The 16592-nt window shown below is 37.9% G+C and overlaps 1 protein-coding gene across 2 annotated transcripts in view; it reads left to right on the top strand.

Moving 5' to 3' along the window:
- SLC1A3 (solute carrier family 1 member 3) overlaps positions 1-16592 on the top strand; it is a 62471-nt gene that overhangs the window by 27921 nt on the left and 17958 nt on the right. For both annotated transcript variants that reach the window (XM_061469467.1, XM_061469468.1), the window contains exon 4: positions 15575-15779. In XM_061469467.1, coding sequence (XP_061325451.1) covers positions 15575-15779 — 205 coding nt within the window. The remainder of the gene's footprint in view (positions 1-15574; positions 15780-16592) is intronic.

The raw sequence follows: 16592 nt of genomic DNA, 5'->3' as shown, positions 1-16592 counted from the left end.
AGTGGACCACTACTTTAAGTTGTTTCAGAAACTATTGAATTGGTTGTTAAACGCTTCTATTAAGTTTGCAGTCTAAATGGGATTTCAACTGAGCTGATAATAGGTAACAACCTGCCATCCACAAAGACTTAGTTTGATTTTTTTATCTTAGTTCAAAAATATAACACCAAGACTTTTCTTGCTGACCAGCATTTCACTGGCAAAACAAAAAGCAGAAACTATTTGGAGAAACACATGAGAGTTAAAACATCTTGCCTGAGCACTGATGAACTATTTTCAATCTGCACTGTCTCTTTTTTAACATTTCTATTTCAGTCAAAGGCAGAACGACTAAAAATATCTTAGGTACAACTCAAAACAAATTTTTGAGTTTAATATAAGTAAATATGAATTGGTTACAGGAAAAACAGTAGGTCTGAGAATTTAAAAAAAAAAGAAAATCAAAAATATTACAAATGTAACATCAGCTACATTAGATTGTAAATAGAAAAGACTTGGTAGTGTATTTTGTACAGCAAAATGGCCAAAATGCAAACCCAAGACTCCTGAGTATTTTGGGAATTAGGACACTGAAAACAAGCATTTCTTTTGGAATATTGAAGACTGAAACTGTAAAGAACAATGTTGTCACTAATGAATGATGCAGTGATAATGTGACAGTTCAATTAGAATGGTGTCAAGTGCAAAGTAATACACCTGAGAAAGGGGAACATACTACACCTATATTATACCTAATCACAGGCTCTCAGATGGCCATTAGTACACAGGCAAGAATTCTTCGACTCACCTTCACCTCAGGGAAAGGTGATAGAGCGTATTAGTGGAATGGAGTTATAGTGAAATGCAAGGAGGGATTAAACAAACTGCAACTTTATGGCTTGAAAAAGCTATAATTGCAGAAGATGGCCGTAAAAGTCCACAGAAAATATTAATCACTTGTAGAGACTTAGATGAAGTAACTATTTATTATTATATCTCATAATTATTTTTCATAACTAAGGAAATATGAAACAGGGAAATACGAAATAATTAGGTTGAATGAAATAACTAGTCAGCACATTTATAGTAAAGGGAAGTATTTTTTCACATAGCACACAACTTGTGCTGTACAGCGCCACAAGCCAGAAGTTAATAGTTTCAAAAGGTAAGAGAGTTCACTGTAGAGATACAGCCATCATGGGGCAGCCATGAGCTCAGCAAAATGTTTGCTGAAACCTAGAATCTCTTCACAGAATTGCCATTTTCTTTTACTTGTGTGGGAAGTCTCCTGATGGTAACTTTTTCAGACTCACACAGTCAGATCTGGTTTTCTTCATGCAAGTGCATCCAGGATGCTGTTATACTGATAAAGTTTGATGCAAAACTCTTGTAACATACCACCAGTCCCATAAATTACTGGGTTTTGTTGTGATGGCTTTTTCTAGAAAGCATCAGTTATGGCTAGGTCTGGGCATAGTCTGCCAGTTCTGGGTGGATTCTGCTTCAGATATTTTACTTGGGCCACCCTGAGGACACTTTTTCCCCATTTACACAAGGCCTTTATCATTTTATTCCCCTAGGACTTGATCTTTCCAGGTTTGACTGAACGACGTCATCAGTACACTTCACAGCAAAGTTAATTCAGTTTAGCTAAAAGCCCATCTATATGTCTCTGGAAGGTAGCAAGTACCATCTGAATTCCAGAAATGGGGAAAAAGAAATTCCTACAGTCCTCTACCTCTTCTCAAGGCTGGCTTCTCTTCAATCACCTGTTTCTCAGGAAAACGAAGTTTGTATGTTTAGCGTTTTTGATCTTGACCAAGCATTCATCTTTGTCAAGCATGGTATTTCCATCTGAAAGAGGGACAGAGGGACACGTGCTATCACCACAGATTCCTCAGAAATTTGCACACTTAGCAAAGCAGAGCAGTTTAGTACACCGCAGACTTTCAGTTCCTGCTAATGTGAAGACAGCTACACCTAGCAAAGCACCTGGAGTGGTAAGCTCTTAAATTCTGGTTCTTCAGCTCAACAGATACAAAAGTTTGTTTGTTCTTTCTATTTATACTATCTTGGAAGGACCTTTTTCTCTGCATAAGTCTGTCAAAACCAGATATACCAATGTTGATCTACAAAGAGAAGTAAAAACTACTGCAATACAGAAAGACCTGTGGAAGAAAAAAAAAAAAAAAGAAGTCTCATCATTTATGGGGCTATATTATGTAGGAAAGAAAAGAGAAAGTTCTTTAGTTTCACATGAATGAATAGCAATTCAGTTCTAGTATCGAGTGAGAAATACGCAAGTAAAGAAAACAGTTGAGTGCTCAATTCTCATGTCAACACAAGCTTTCCAATTTTAATGTTATTCTTAAAGACCCATCATCTCTTAAAATCAAGTATCAAAGCAAGTTGAATTCCTGGCCCCTTAGTTGTGAAGAAAAGCTCAAAACCAGATTGTGACTGTATTCTGAAAACTCAAGAATCATACAACAAAGAGCACTTACGTGAAAAAGTGTTGGGGTTTAGAGTATTACAGTATTCGGAAAACATTACATGTAGTTCCTCAGTTAGCAGATCTGGTATTAAACTTTAAGAAATATTCATCTTCACTACTTCACTGGAGAGTTTGGAGGGCTTCAAGCATATCAGAAGTTGTGAAGAGTTTTTTGGACTAAGCACATGAACACATTTATTTAGATGCCTCAGCTGAGCATGTTTTCAGAATCAGGCTTCAGTAACAATTATATACTAAAACAGAATTAACATTTTTTCATATAATTACACCTTCTCATCATCAGAATATTATACTGCTAACTCCTTACTGGAGGTAGATAAGAAAAAGAAAAGTACAGCATAGTACTAGAAGTACACTATTTACAATAGAATTAACATACTGGTGCTGATTCTTTTCACCATAAACAGCTCTCTTTCTCTCTACTCATATGCAAAACCAAACACTTTATTCTGACATTTCACCACCCACTTCTAACTTAGATCTGAATGCTTACATATTATCAGAGATTATTTAGTGAATATAGTTCCTTTCCAGAGCTAGGGGGAAAATAGGTTTTGGTCAAGGGTTTGCCTAATGAATGGTTATTTCACTAATGAATACATTCTTGCAATGAAAATCAGCTTTGTCCAATATTTACAATTGTGGTATGTCTTAACTCCCCACCCCTGGAAACGAAGTTGCAGAACAGCTTACTGAGTCTGTCTAATATCTAAAGGCTAATGAAGCTGTGTGACAGCCTACATCTGTAAAGAAAGTAAACTTTAAGATTCAAGATATGATGTTTAATAATTCTTTAAAAAGTAAATAGAGTTCTTTTCTGGAAGACATTACAATTAATAATAATAGTGTTTTCTTTCATCTCTTAAGTTAAAATAAGCTAGTATTTTCACTGGTATACCTCAGACCTCCCATTGAAATTTATATCCTCAATCCTCCCTGCAAGCAGGTGATGCCCAGATGGTAACTGTATAACACCTGAGTTATGGAAGCCAAAACCTATTCTTCATCTGTACTTAGCACTGTAATATCCCAGAAAAAGAGCTGAATAATGTTATTAAAAAGCAGTGATTGCTACTGTCAGGCATTGCAGAGGAAATCTTAACTTCTTTCCATCACCTCCTACAAGCCTGTAAGGTGGAGAAAGACAAAGCAAAAAACTGTACAGCTTTGATGTTGCAAGGCTGAAACTGAATCAGTGACCCAAAGTTCAAGAGGTCAGTGAAACAAAGGAGAGAAAAGAAGGAAAACAAAAGCCTCTTCATATGAAACTCCAGTTCCACACTTTCATAATGAGTTCTCAGAACAGCCTTAACATCATTACTGAATTGTGAAAAAAAAAAACAACCCACAATTATAACAACAATTTAAAATGTCATACACTAATTGCAGCTGAAGTACGGACTCCTTAGTGTTCATATGGCATATTACCAGAGGACCTTAATTTCACAAATAGGAAGCATTGATTTAGGGTGTAATTAAATTACAATTTAGTCCTATGGATGATGACAAAAAAAGGATAAATGTGTATGATATTCTTAGGCTTTTTAAGTGCTTATGATGTTCTAAATTTGAATGTTCATACTTATTATTCAGATATTAACTTGTGGATTGTAAGTAGTGTTTTAAAATGCTGCTTGTTCATAAACTGAAAATTGCTTATACGCATTTTTTCAAGTTACGACTACATTAGATCCCATACTCTTTAAATAGACTTCGTTATGCTTGATAAAGGAAGTCTCAGATTGTTTCTAGACTCTTTATTTAATACAAAATTCATTTTTTTATGCCATATAAAGCTTTATATGTAGAACTTTTCTTATGAAATTCAAGTTAATGTGATTCTTTAAAAAAAAAATCTAAAAGTGCTGTGTTGTCAAATTAGCTACTATCCTGCAATTTCTATTGCTAGTAATGCGTTAATTAGAGACATGAAAGAGCTCTATGCATTTCCTTATGATATGAATATATAATAAGTAGTGATACATTTGTACCTGAACTTTCAAAGGGACTGAGGCCCCACTATACAAGCCCCTGTACCAAAGTCAATAGTACTGAGGGTAATGTCTTTCAGGACAAACTTCCCCAAACTGAGAAGATGTTAGGTTGACATTGCTGACTTCAATGTCATAGATGATAGACAGCTGAGCTACTTCTGTAACAGTATAGGGAGCGGGGTAACAGCAGCATGGAGCTCTGTTCAAAGTGATTTACATTGCTTCACGTGAATGCAGATAGCTCTACAACTCATCAGAAATTAAGATTATACTTGAGGCATGAGAGGAGAAACGTCAGGAAAAAAAGTGTAAATCCATGAAGAGCAGCGCACGGAAAACACACATACTGTTGTAAGATATTGCAGACTGAGAAAACGTGGCCCATTGGAAGGAATGTGTTGAACTAAAAGGATTACAAAAACATGTAAACACCAGCAGGGTATGTGTAACGTAGACAAAAATGAAAGCAATAGATCCATGAGCAGCTCACATAAATTTTATGGAAGATCAAGGAATAAAACAACAGCAGATGAATGAACTGCTAGCTTGAAAGCAGAATGAAAATTTATCACTTTTAAGCTGGACAGATGCATCAATTAGTGCTGTGCCACTGACAAGATTCCTAAAAAAAGAACCAAAAATAAAATTAAAACAAAGAGACATTTTTATTATTAAAAAGCTTGTAGAAGAATAGACAGTAGCTACTGCAAAAATGAAAAATATGCAGAATTCTTTCATGAGTGGGAAGTTACTAGAGTAACTTCAGATTACTCAAATAGAAATGTTGCTGAATTAGGAAATAAAAATTATATCGGGGTTTAAAAATTGTGCAAAAATTAGAATTCCAAGCAGAAATTCAAAGGCCAGGTTTCTACAAGATGCATTAACCCAGTACCATTAATTCAAACCTTAGTTGAGGAACATCCAACTGTGCAAAGCTTATTTCCAGATGATGACTGCTGCATGAACGCTATAAAATTAACTGGTGTCAGATCCTAGTGAACGATCGTCCAAATAAAAGACATTATCACTGAAATAGAGTCTATTATGGGAAGTTTTAGTGAAGTATCCAAGAACTGGCTGGCCAACAATCCTGGATCACATTCTGAGTGAGAAGGTGATGCCTCCAGCGTAGAGCTGTGACAAGTTATAGATCAGTACAATCCCATACCCTTAGCATTACTAGCTATTCTATCTAATCTCATATCTGTATTCTCAAGTATGTTATTCAATAGCAGCTAAAGTAGATCAAGAGTGACTTAGCATAGTAAAGAGTCGACAGCTTCATACAGCCAGTCAGATAATAGAAGTACTGTACATTGGTGGAATGTTGTTTCATGAATGCTGCGCATGCAAAACCATGTCTATGAAGAACTCCAGGCACAGTCTACTGAGACTCAGACCAGTGTTTTAGCAGATTAAAAGCTTATACGTGTATTTTAAGAAATTGCATTACGGATTCTTATGGAGCCCTAAGTAATGTGCATAAACACCACCTACAAGGCAAAGGTATCTATGTCACTGGTATCTTGCCAGGATGCATGTGTTTCATGTTTGAATTAGATGTTTTTAGCAATATGTTCAGAATAACTAAAAGTCAGCATTTTTGTCCTTGGCAATAGGGCAGCAGTCTTGAATTCAAGCATATTTATTTCAGTCTTGTAACAACATGTCCTTTAGGATTCAAGCTAACTTAATGTGCTTTGGCTTATCAGCTACTACCATTCACTTTTTTCCTTATTAAACCAAAATAATTTACCATGCTACATTATGTTTTACTTAAGGAAGTGTGCTCCTTTTTTCACTTCTGATACAGAAAATAAGCAGCTCTATGCCCAGCTGAAGAATCCCATTTCCAGCAAAGTTTAGTCCAAATGTCTGGACATAAAAGGATGTCATTTTAGAATTGCACTGTACAGGTAGCAGCAGTGTTCTGTTACCAAAAAAAAAATGGTGGGCTGCTATTTTCTATGTTCCTGGGTCTCTGATTCTTGGCTTGAAGACAGTCAGCCCTTTGTACTCTGTTATTACAATGAGGTAACCAAAGAAAGACAGTCTTGGTTTGAGACTGTCAGCTGTTACTAATCACTGCTTCATGGCTTGCTGTGAATCCCTGCTTGCCTCTCCCTCCTGCTCTGCTTAGCACACATAAAGAAGATAAATTACTCCCTAGTTTCCCTTCAGAAAGCATATTGTTTGGCACATTCCAATACTGTGAGCAAAAGATGGAATAATGCGAAGAGTTAAATGGGTATCTAAACAGCCGCACAGCAGGGGCCTTCTCAGGCAGATGCAAGTTTCAGGAAATGGTCTTTCCTACCGGATCTCCAAATGTATTCTGTTCTATTGAAACCTAAAAAGTACATCAACTATACTTTTCAGAATGGCAGAGCATATTCCTGCAAGAGGTTTCCTGCAGTAACAGAAGTATCACTGACAGTAAAAGCAGCATCTAACTGTACCATATTTACATATTTTATTTTATTGGGATGATAGCTATAACTTATTGGTCAACAGCAAGCATAGTCTGGGGAGTTTTATGGAAGTCTTCCCTTCCCTCACGGACTGACACTGTCCTGACAGTCAAGAATTTAAAAGAAAGAATCTTACAATAGTTTGGGTTGGAAGGGTCCTTTAAAGGCCATCTGGTCCAACACCCCTGCAGTGAGAAGGGACGTTGTCAACTAGATCAGATTGCTCAGAGTCCCACCCAACCTGACCTGGAATGTTTCCAGGGATGGGGCATCTACCACCAACTTGTGCCAGTATTTTACCACCCTCATAGTAAAGAATTTCTTCCTTATATCTGGTCTCAGTTTACCCTCTTCTGGTTTAAAACCATCCACCTATATCTTACTGCTACAGGCCCTACTAAAAATCTGTCCCCATCTTTCTCATAAGTCCCCCTTAAGTATTGAAAGTCCAAAATAAGGTCTCCCTGAAGCCTTCTTTTCTCCAGGCTGAAGCCCAACACTCTCAATCTGTTTTCCTAGGAGAGGTGCTCCAGCCCTCTGATCATCTTCGTGCCCTTCCTCTGGACTTACTCCTTCGGGTTCATGTGTTTCTTGTAAAGGGAACTCGAGAGCTGCATGCAATACTCCAGGTAGGGTCTCATGAGAGCAGAGTAGAGGGGGAGAATCACCTCCCTCAACCTGCTGGTCGTGCTGGACACAGTTGGCTTTCTGGGCTGTGACCCCACATTGCCAGCTCATGTCCAGCTTTTTGTCTGCCAGTAATCCCCAAGTCCTTCTCCACAGGGCTGCTCTCAATCCTTTCAATCCTTTCAGTTTATTATCCTTTATTACCAGGGGTTGCCGCAAACCAAGTGCAGGACTTTGCCATTGGTGTTGTTGAACCTCATGAGGGTCACATGCGCCCACTTCTCAATCTTGCGCAGGTCTCTCTGGATAGCATGTCGTGTCCCTCAGGCATGCCAACTGCACCACTCAGCTTGGTGTCACCTGCAAATTTGCTGTGGGGGCTCTCTATCCCACTGTCTATGTCATTGATGAAAATACTAAACAGTTCTGGTCCCAGTACAGAACTCTGAGGGACACCACTCGGTACTGATCTCCATCTGGACATTGAGTTGACCAATAAAGTTATTTGTACATGGAAACAAGTGAAGTCAGAAGTGAGCATGGCTGTGGAATACCCTACCAGGAAAATATGATAAAAATAGCAACTGATTTGAACCTCAAGCTCAATAAATTTCTAATGAATACTGTATAATATATTTGCCTGCTGCATGTGAATGCTATTGGCAGCCCAGGAAATACTTTCCAGCATAGATTACTGTTGTATTTTTTTAATAAGATAACAACTGAACTTGGTGCACTGAAGTCAGAATTTCATAAAGAGAAGCTATTCCACTGAAAGAGCAGCTACCAGTGATGAATAACAAAATGATCTTTAATTATTCATGGTTAGCTGAAAGTTAAAAGTTGTTGTAAAGCCACTAAAGACTATTTGGGCCTCTACAAGTACATGTGGCAGGATTAGGTTAACATCCTCCAGAAGAAGTCTTTTTCCATCATAGGCAACCTTTCTCCTTACTGTAGTAGTGGAGAATCCACAAAGTAAGGTACATCACTTTAAGTGCTTATGTGGACTCTTCTGCATGTTGTTGATGGCATCTTTCTGTTAGAGTCTGTAATGTCTCTTATTCACTCATGCAGTGAGATTTTTTTTCTTACATGTAATAAGAACATCTGTGTATTTTCATAAGTATATATTTTTATGCTGATTTTTTAAGGCAGTGCTGTTTGAGTAGCTGTGGCCCTCACAAGCTCTCTCAGCCCAGGTGCTCTTTCACACACACTTGTTCTCTCCTTGTCATCAAATGGTGTTTGCTCAGCTCCTGATGAGAACAGAGCCAGCTTAAAGATAAGCTGAGAGAAGTGAGGAATACTTAACTTGTTTAATAGTGCTACTACCAAAGAGCAAAGGATGCAGTTTAACAATACAGCCAACTTGAAGTAATGACAAACTGCTGCCAAAATGCTAGTTTTCTGCCCTTGGCCATGCTCTCCTTCTACTTCCCTTGTAAAAGTTCCGGTTTTCACATGACAGCATTCTGAAATTATTCATAATGACAAACTGGCTGAAAAACTAACCCAACAAATCTCAAAGTTAATAGTTTTCTGGTGGCAATGAATGGGACATGACTACAAAGCTGTGGGGCAAGTCTTGTCCTTTAGGAGCCACTCTTACCCATTTTATTGGCTCATTGAATTGCAGTACTATATTCCAGCCATGGGTTTCATTAGTCAGCTTGGCATAATCATGGTCATGTAATTCTGGATCAAAAACAAACTGCTAATTTTCCTGTGAGATGTTTTCCCAGTGTTCTTTAATGGACCTGGAAAAACTAATCCAATCTAAAGTTAGTAAGTTAAATATAATAAGCAAAATTATTAATGAAATCTAATTTAATTACTTAAATTTCATATTCAAATAAGTTAAACTGAAATTTAGGGGCAACTCATCCCATCAGTTAATGCAAAAAGGCATAAGGAGCTGTATTTCAGACTTGCATTTTATGTGGCTTCAGGAAATCGTTAGCTGTATTGATTTAATATTAATTAACTTCACCAATGCATGTAGTTCTTTGAAAATGCTATTTAGCTTTTATCTTTGCAGTTTTATTATTTAATACTACTGCTATTAAAAATAATAATCAAGTTTGGATTAATTCTGAGCCTGATCTTGTCAGGGGCTCAGTTGTCAAAGCTTTAAATATTATTTAACTTTTGTTTTCTGGGAACACTCAGCACCACTCAAGACATGCTCATCATCTATCAGAATAAAGCTCTAGAGCTTAATCATGTTAATTAAATTTGGGCAATACTTCCACTTTCACCTATTGCTTTACAATTGCCTTACAATTTTTCTGCCAGCATATTTTACTATGACCTTGCACGGCATTATTTATTTCCACAAATCCTCATCAACATACACAAAAGGATTGTTCTCATGGCCTCACACTGTGAGTTTACTCATCACACAGTGCTTAGTGGATGCAGGGGGTTGGGAGTAGCTCATTTAAGACTGCTTCATTAGGAGAATGAAAGACAACCTTAAAGAAACCAAATTAGGGCAACACTCCTAAGTCAACAATTGCCATTATTGCTGTTCCACCATAGGAATCCTTAACAAGCAACTACAGTTTCCTAATGAAGAGACCGTAAAAAGTAAGCAGGAAAATAATTAGCAAAAAAAAGGTGCTATACTCATTAAAGACTGAGTCCAAAACATCTAAATGATTTTTTATAAAAATCTACATTAGCAAGGAAGTGCCATCAATTCAGTTCTAATACATTTGAGTAAGGAAATAATTCATCATGATCAAGGAAATCCTCATTTATTTCCAGTAGTCAGTATGTATGAGGGCCAGAATACAGTTTGTTCTGCACACTCATTCAGACCTGGTTCATGTTTTTTATATATTTGCAGCACCATATAGTTACATCTTGGCAGGATTCTGACTGAGAGGTGTTCAGTCATATGCCCAGAGATGGTAGCTCTGTGTCAGTGGACCTACAGCCAAATGCCCACACCAGGGCTCTGGACCTGTGGGTGGTTCCTCTTGAACTGGGCAGCATTGCTGCTATCCTGTGAGGAGAGGCTGAGGGCTCTGGGTTTGTCTAGTTTGTACAGAAAGAGGCTGAGGGGTGACCTCCTTGCTCTCTATGGCTTTCTGAGGAGGAGACGTGGAGAGGAAGGTGCTGAGCTCTGCTCCCTGGTACCCAGTGACAGGAGACATGAGAATGGTTCAAAGCTGCACCAGGGGAGGTTTAAACTGGACACCAGGAAGCATTTTTTTACCAAGAGGGAGGTCAAACACTGGAACAGACTTACTGGAGAGTTGGTTGATGCCCCAAGCCTGTCAGTGTTAAAGGGGCATTTGGACAACACATTCATTAACATGCTTTGACTTTTGGTCAGCCCTGAAGTGGTCAGGCAGTCAGACTAGAAGATTGTTGTAGGTCCCTTATAACTGAAATATACTTTTCTATATTTAAAGTTTTCACCCTTATGCCTCAAAAGTGATTCTTAAAAAAAAAACAAAAATTGAAATTTTGTGGGCAAAATATTAGATACTCTGTTAAAAGCACAAGAATATTAATATATGAAAGGAAACACAGAAACTTCTTATTTTTTCCCAAAGTTTTTAAAAGGCAGCAAAAAAGATTCCAGAATCAGGGTCTTTCAGCATGAAACAGAGTAGCTGGGAATTTCACCTGTTTTCAAACTGAAATTACACACATGCGTACACTCACATCCACAGCCCCTCCCCACAGCGACAGAATCCCACTTGCTCTGAGAAATTATAAAATCACTGAAGGTACTAGGATCAGACCTAAGTATTGATTGGTAATTTTTTAGAAAAAAACAAAAGAAAATGAATCTTGCTTCTTGCCCAGTTCTTCATTGGCATCCTACTTGATGCTGAGTATAAAGAAGAAGATCCCATTTAAAACCTGCAAGTTATGGGCCCTGATTTGGTAAATCATGTTGTAAGTAACTAATGTTAAGGGCAAACAGAAATTCAGTGCAATAGAAGCAACTCTGGATTTGTAAATTCTAGGATTCTGTATTTCTAGAATTATAAAGTACATAAAGAAATCTAGACTCATAAGTACAATATAAAAAAATGTAGTTGACACAAACCCAGTCATAGTATAGTAGCTATTTAGGAAAGTTGCTGCATCATTAGTTCAGTCTAATTTGTGGAACAATTATTAAGTCAAGTGAACAATCAGAACTATCAGCTTAACAATTCAGAATTTTTAACAAGTTGCCCTAACAAGATTTTTTTCTCCTTTTCCTGCATGCTTTCTCTCTTTCTCTGTCTCTTGCAATTGCACACTTGCTTGCTGACTTTCCGTACATCCTAAAGTATTTTCAATTCCTCTCTAACACCTTTGTTAATGAACAACGTAGTGCTTTGCTTTTTGCCTTGACACTCTGGAGAACTCTTTGTCATGTCTTCATTTCACTCACGGTGTGAATGATTCCTCACTTCTCAAGAGAGGGAAAGAGTAGGTGAAGGGAGAGGACAGGGGTAAGGGCTTGGGTTTGTTTGCAATTTTACAGACTTAGGCCTGCCCCCTTCTTTCTTTTCTTCCCCTTCTCCCTCCTTGCCTCCTTCCCTCCTCATCAATACTTAAAAAGTCATTCCCATTCATGATGTGTGAGCACACACGCTGGGAGAAATTACAGACGCTCTGCTCCAGGTTGCCTTGACAACATCAAGGCATCCCTGTGCGTGGGGACCGGTGGTGCAGAGAAGTTTCCCAGGCCCCCTGGGGAAAGGGAGGGAAATGGAAGAGAGGAGGCAGAGGTGCTGGAGCCAGCATCCATGCAGAGGAAAGAGCAGAGAGAGCAGGATAAAAGGGACACATACATCTCATGTAGGACAATGGGAGTTTTGCTGGCTGGCTGTGAAAGGACACACTGAGGATACAATGGTCTACAACACATGAAAGCTTTGGAGCGAACGTTACTGCTTCTCCATTAAGGACCCTTCCAGAGTCTCTAAGCCCTCAGATTCTCAGCTTTAAGAAATCTTGGCAACATCTTAAAATTTAAAGAAAACAATCCCTTTCATTTTCTTGTGTCTTGAAAACAGATTTAAAATAATTTTTTAGCTAATTCTTGTTGGTGATATGCTGGAAGCTTTTGCAGTTTCAACACTGTATGGTACCATGTGTCCCTCCTGTGTGTTCCTTGAGTTGCCATTAACTTTAGTGGGGGGGAATGTTTCCCAGCAGGTCCCTGGTAGGGGCTCTCTGAGGTGAGAACTTGCTTCCTCCTCATATAGCTTTTATTCATACTTAGGCCTGTCATCCCTCTGCTTTTAATGCTTGCTGCTATAAGCAAGCCACAAGCAGTTTGAGTGTAAGACTAGAAGAACTGCTGTTCCCTACTTTCACGCTGAGAAGTCATTTATATGATAGCAAAAGCAGGAATAAGACTGACCAGCCTAAAATAAGGGGCCATGTAGTCACAGCCTGAGTGCACAATAGGAAACCAAGCTGGAAAACAGCTCATAAAGAAAAGAGCATGACTCTTGCTCCCAGACATATCACTTTCACACAGTTCACCAGTCAATCCCAGAATCAGTCCAAGAAAGAAAGAGGATCACAAGTTCTAATCCTTCAACACAGAAATCTTTAGTGGTAAAATAAGCCCTACACTGACTCCAAATGATTCTTGGATTGCAGGAGACTCAACTTAGTATCAATTGTGGAGTGCAAAGAAAGATCAGGATTGGTTAGAGTTTTAAGTACAAACACGCCTGCAACCCCTCTGGGTTGACTGTGCTCAGCATTTGGTCCTGAATCTATTACCTGGCAAGGGAACAATACTGAGAACTGGCTGATACAATATCTGTGCATTTCCAAACCTTCCTATCAAACTATACAGGTTAACATTTTTATGCTCAGGATGTGAAACAGGTTTAAAGCTGCTCTTATGCTCTTAGCTAAAATGAAAAAATACACAGCCCATTGATGCTATTTTTGAAATAGCAAGTAAGAATAAAGAATTAAGATATACAAAGATAAAGTTGACTGGACTTCTACGTATGGATTCGTATTTCACTTTTTAAATTACACACCTTACATACTTATACTTTAAATAAAATAGTTGCAACAAATGCTGTCAGGTATAAACATTGTGCAACTCAGTAGCAGATCTGAAATTCTGTAAAAATGACTAACTTTATTTTATGCTTTGGTTAATTATATTTACATTATTCTGCATTTGCATTATTTTGAGGACTTTAAAAAAAATTGATTCTCCACCCACCATCAAGAGGGATACAGGACTTCTTGCTTGTAAAGATAAAAAAAAATATTACTTGGTAATATTTACCATTTTCACAGGTTTTCAAAAGATAAATGTAGACTTACCCTGAGCATTATAATACACTTTCACAGATGGAAAAACTAAGGAGAGGAATGAAGGATCGAGTGCTTCAAATGTTGCATTTCCTTTCTCAGTAGCACTTTGTTCTTCCACTACAATGGCAGGCATAAATCAAGCATTTCAAGGTGCAAATCTAGTGGTTTTCCTTTGCAATTCATTTTGTGTGTAGAAATTTTGCTGATTGTAATGGCTTTTGCCGGAAGGACAGGCATGCCCTTGCTGAAATGAGAGGGTAGGTATGAAACATGTGATGAGTTTTATTCTTTGGAGATTTGATCAGTATCTGGAACATAGCCTTGATCTCAGTTACATCAGTGTCTAAATTACTTTCACTGTAACTCCAGTAGCACATATTTCCTCCTTTAGGAGATAGAAGTACAATATGTCTACAATGATTTGAAAAAATATTTGTTTTTTCCAGTTCATGATTCTCCGTTTATGTTTCCATTTTATTTATATTCATGTAGTACTGTTACCTTATTTTAAATGCTTTCTCCCCTGAAACAGGCACCTAGAGCAGAAGGTGGTCAAATTTCATTATATTTTATATGTTCAAAACCAGCATATAAGTAGATAGGCAGCCTGCAGAAATCTGGATTAGATAGTGCCATGCGGGGGTCCATAGGAGGAGTTAATAAAGTGAAGAGATCCTTCCTTGACCTCTTTCTTCATTCTGCACTTTGAAAGCTTGATTTCAACAAGAAACGTCAGCACTGTTTTGAGACAGATGGTGTAACCCTCCAGATGAAGTATGGGGAAGTTATTGACTATTTTAAATTTTAAGGAGGAGGAGCAAAGGGACATTTTAAGGAGAAGAGCACTAAAAACAGAAAAAACATTTCCATTTATGATAGTCTTCATGAGACACTCCTTCTCAGAGATTCAGAGCTTTTTCCCTGGTAGAAATGCAGCTTCATTTAAAAAACACACTGCAGCCTTGTCGGTGAAGTCTGATGAACAAATGCTTTAGCAGATGCCATAGTGAGCACCCTAGTATTCACATTATATCAGATGCATTAAGACAAGCCAAAAATTGGGATTAATGTTGCAAGGTTTGAAAAGCTTATAAAAGACTCTAAATGCTTATTCATACAATGGTAAGGATTTTCTGGAAAAAAAAAAAAGCTAACAGCAGTTAATCTGTTTTAAACTCCCATAGCTTGGGACAGAAGGAAATGAGGTCATTCCATTACGGATTGAAGAAATCTCTTCGTACACGTTAATTGTAGCAAACATTATTAAGATTACTGGAGAGTACTGTGTTTTATTTCCTACTATTTCAGATTAGGTGCAGCACATTTCTAAGTCACATTTTTCGGACTATAATAACTATGCTAATCAAAACCCAGAAATTGGCTCTCTGGAATGCATGCAGTACCATATTGCATCAGACCAATAATCGTTACTTTTATGAAGTGTTAACAAAGCAGGGGAAGCTGCAACACTTGTAATAGAACATCATATAAAAACAAGCATTAGGAGTGGGATGGCAAGATAGGGCAGTATGAGTTGCAGAAGAGGGCTGACCTACCTACCTTTTCAAATGTAATGGTCATCAAAATTCTTTGCACAAAACTACTTTCGTCATGCTGAGTTTATACTCTTTACTCACAACTGTATGAGGTAATGTCCTTGTGCTTAAATTTACTAGGAATTGCTGCCCTGGATAGTAAAGCATCAGGGAAGATGGGAGTCCGAGCAGTAGTCTACTACATGAGTACTACGATCATTGCTGTACTGATTGGTATAATCATTGTGGTCATCATTCACCCTGGGAAAGGTACTAAAGAAAACATGCACAGAGAAGGCAAAATTGTGCAAGTGACAGCAGCAGATGCCTTTCTTGATTTAATCAGGTATGGCTATGATATTGCACATTTTCTGTACCAATAGCAACAGTAATAATATTTAGGTTCAAACAAACACAAAAGTAGCAGATTTTAGACAGTAATTGCATAAGCTAGACAAATTTCTTTCAACTATGTGATACCAATATCACTAACCCCTGCAACACTGGAAAAGAATACATGGATTTATTTTTGAATCAAGCCATTGCTAGAGAAGAAACTGCTTTTAATATTCAAAAATACTTTCTTTCACATGCAAAAGAAAGATTTCTATTCTGCTATCTGCATGAGTCTTTTCACCCACTTCCGTAGTACAATCCTTATTACCAGATTCCTCTGCTTTCCTTATTTCCAACTTCTGACAGTTTTCTCACTTCACTTGAATCCCTGATTTAGCTATTCGTCCTAATTTTGAATCGTAGCCGCCAATCTGGGTGCACCTACTCAACTTGTTAAATTGTATATGGGAAATAAATTCCAGGAGCAGGCAAGTAAATGCTTGAAATAGAAGGGCACAGATAAAAAAATATTGTTTTCTCCTTGCTCAGAGACTCTGCAATACCTCTTTTATAGAGCTAATATGTCATAGATGTATTCCAGGGAGTAGGGAAGCTGAGGTTTTGAACTCAGGAGCTTTTCCACAGGTAAAGCCACCAAAATTTTGTGTTCCACTAACCCATTTGGAGAAGCCAGAGACATGGAGAAAGGCCTCCAAGAGTCATGCTGCCAGGAAGGGGGACTTCAGAAAGACCCATGAAGAGGTTTGCACTCAGATTCCTCAAGATTTATTTGGATGGGCTGCTTCTAATTCCCTCAGAAATG

Source organism: Pezoporus flaviventris, unplaced genomic scaffold (genome assembly GCF_033815535.1).
Source record: "Pezoporus flaviventris isolate CSIRO_AGI_PZ_B2104156 unplaced genomic scaffold, CSIRO_AGI_Pfla_v1 ptg000057l, whole genome shotgun sequence".
Lineage (NCBI taxonomy): Eukaryota > Metazoa > Chordata > Aves > Psittaciformes > Psittacidae > Pezoporus > Pezoporus flaviventris.
This window is presented reverse-complemented; position numbering and strand designations above follow the sequence as displayed.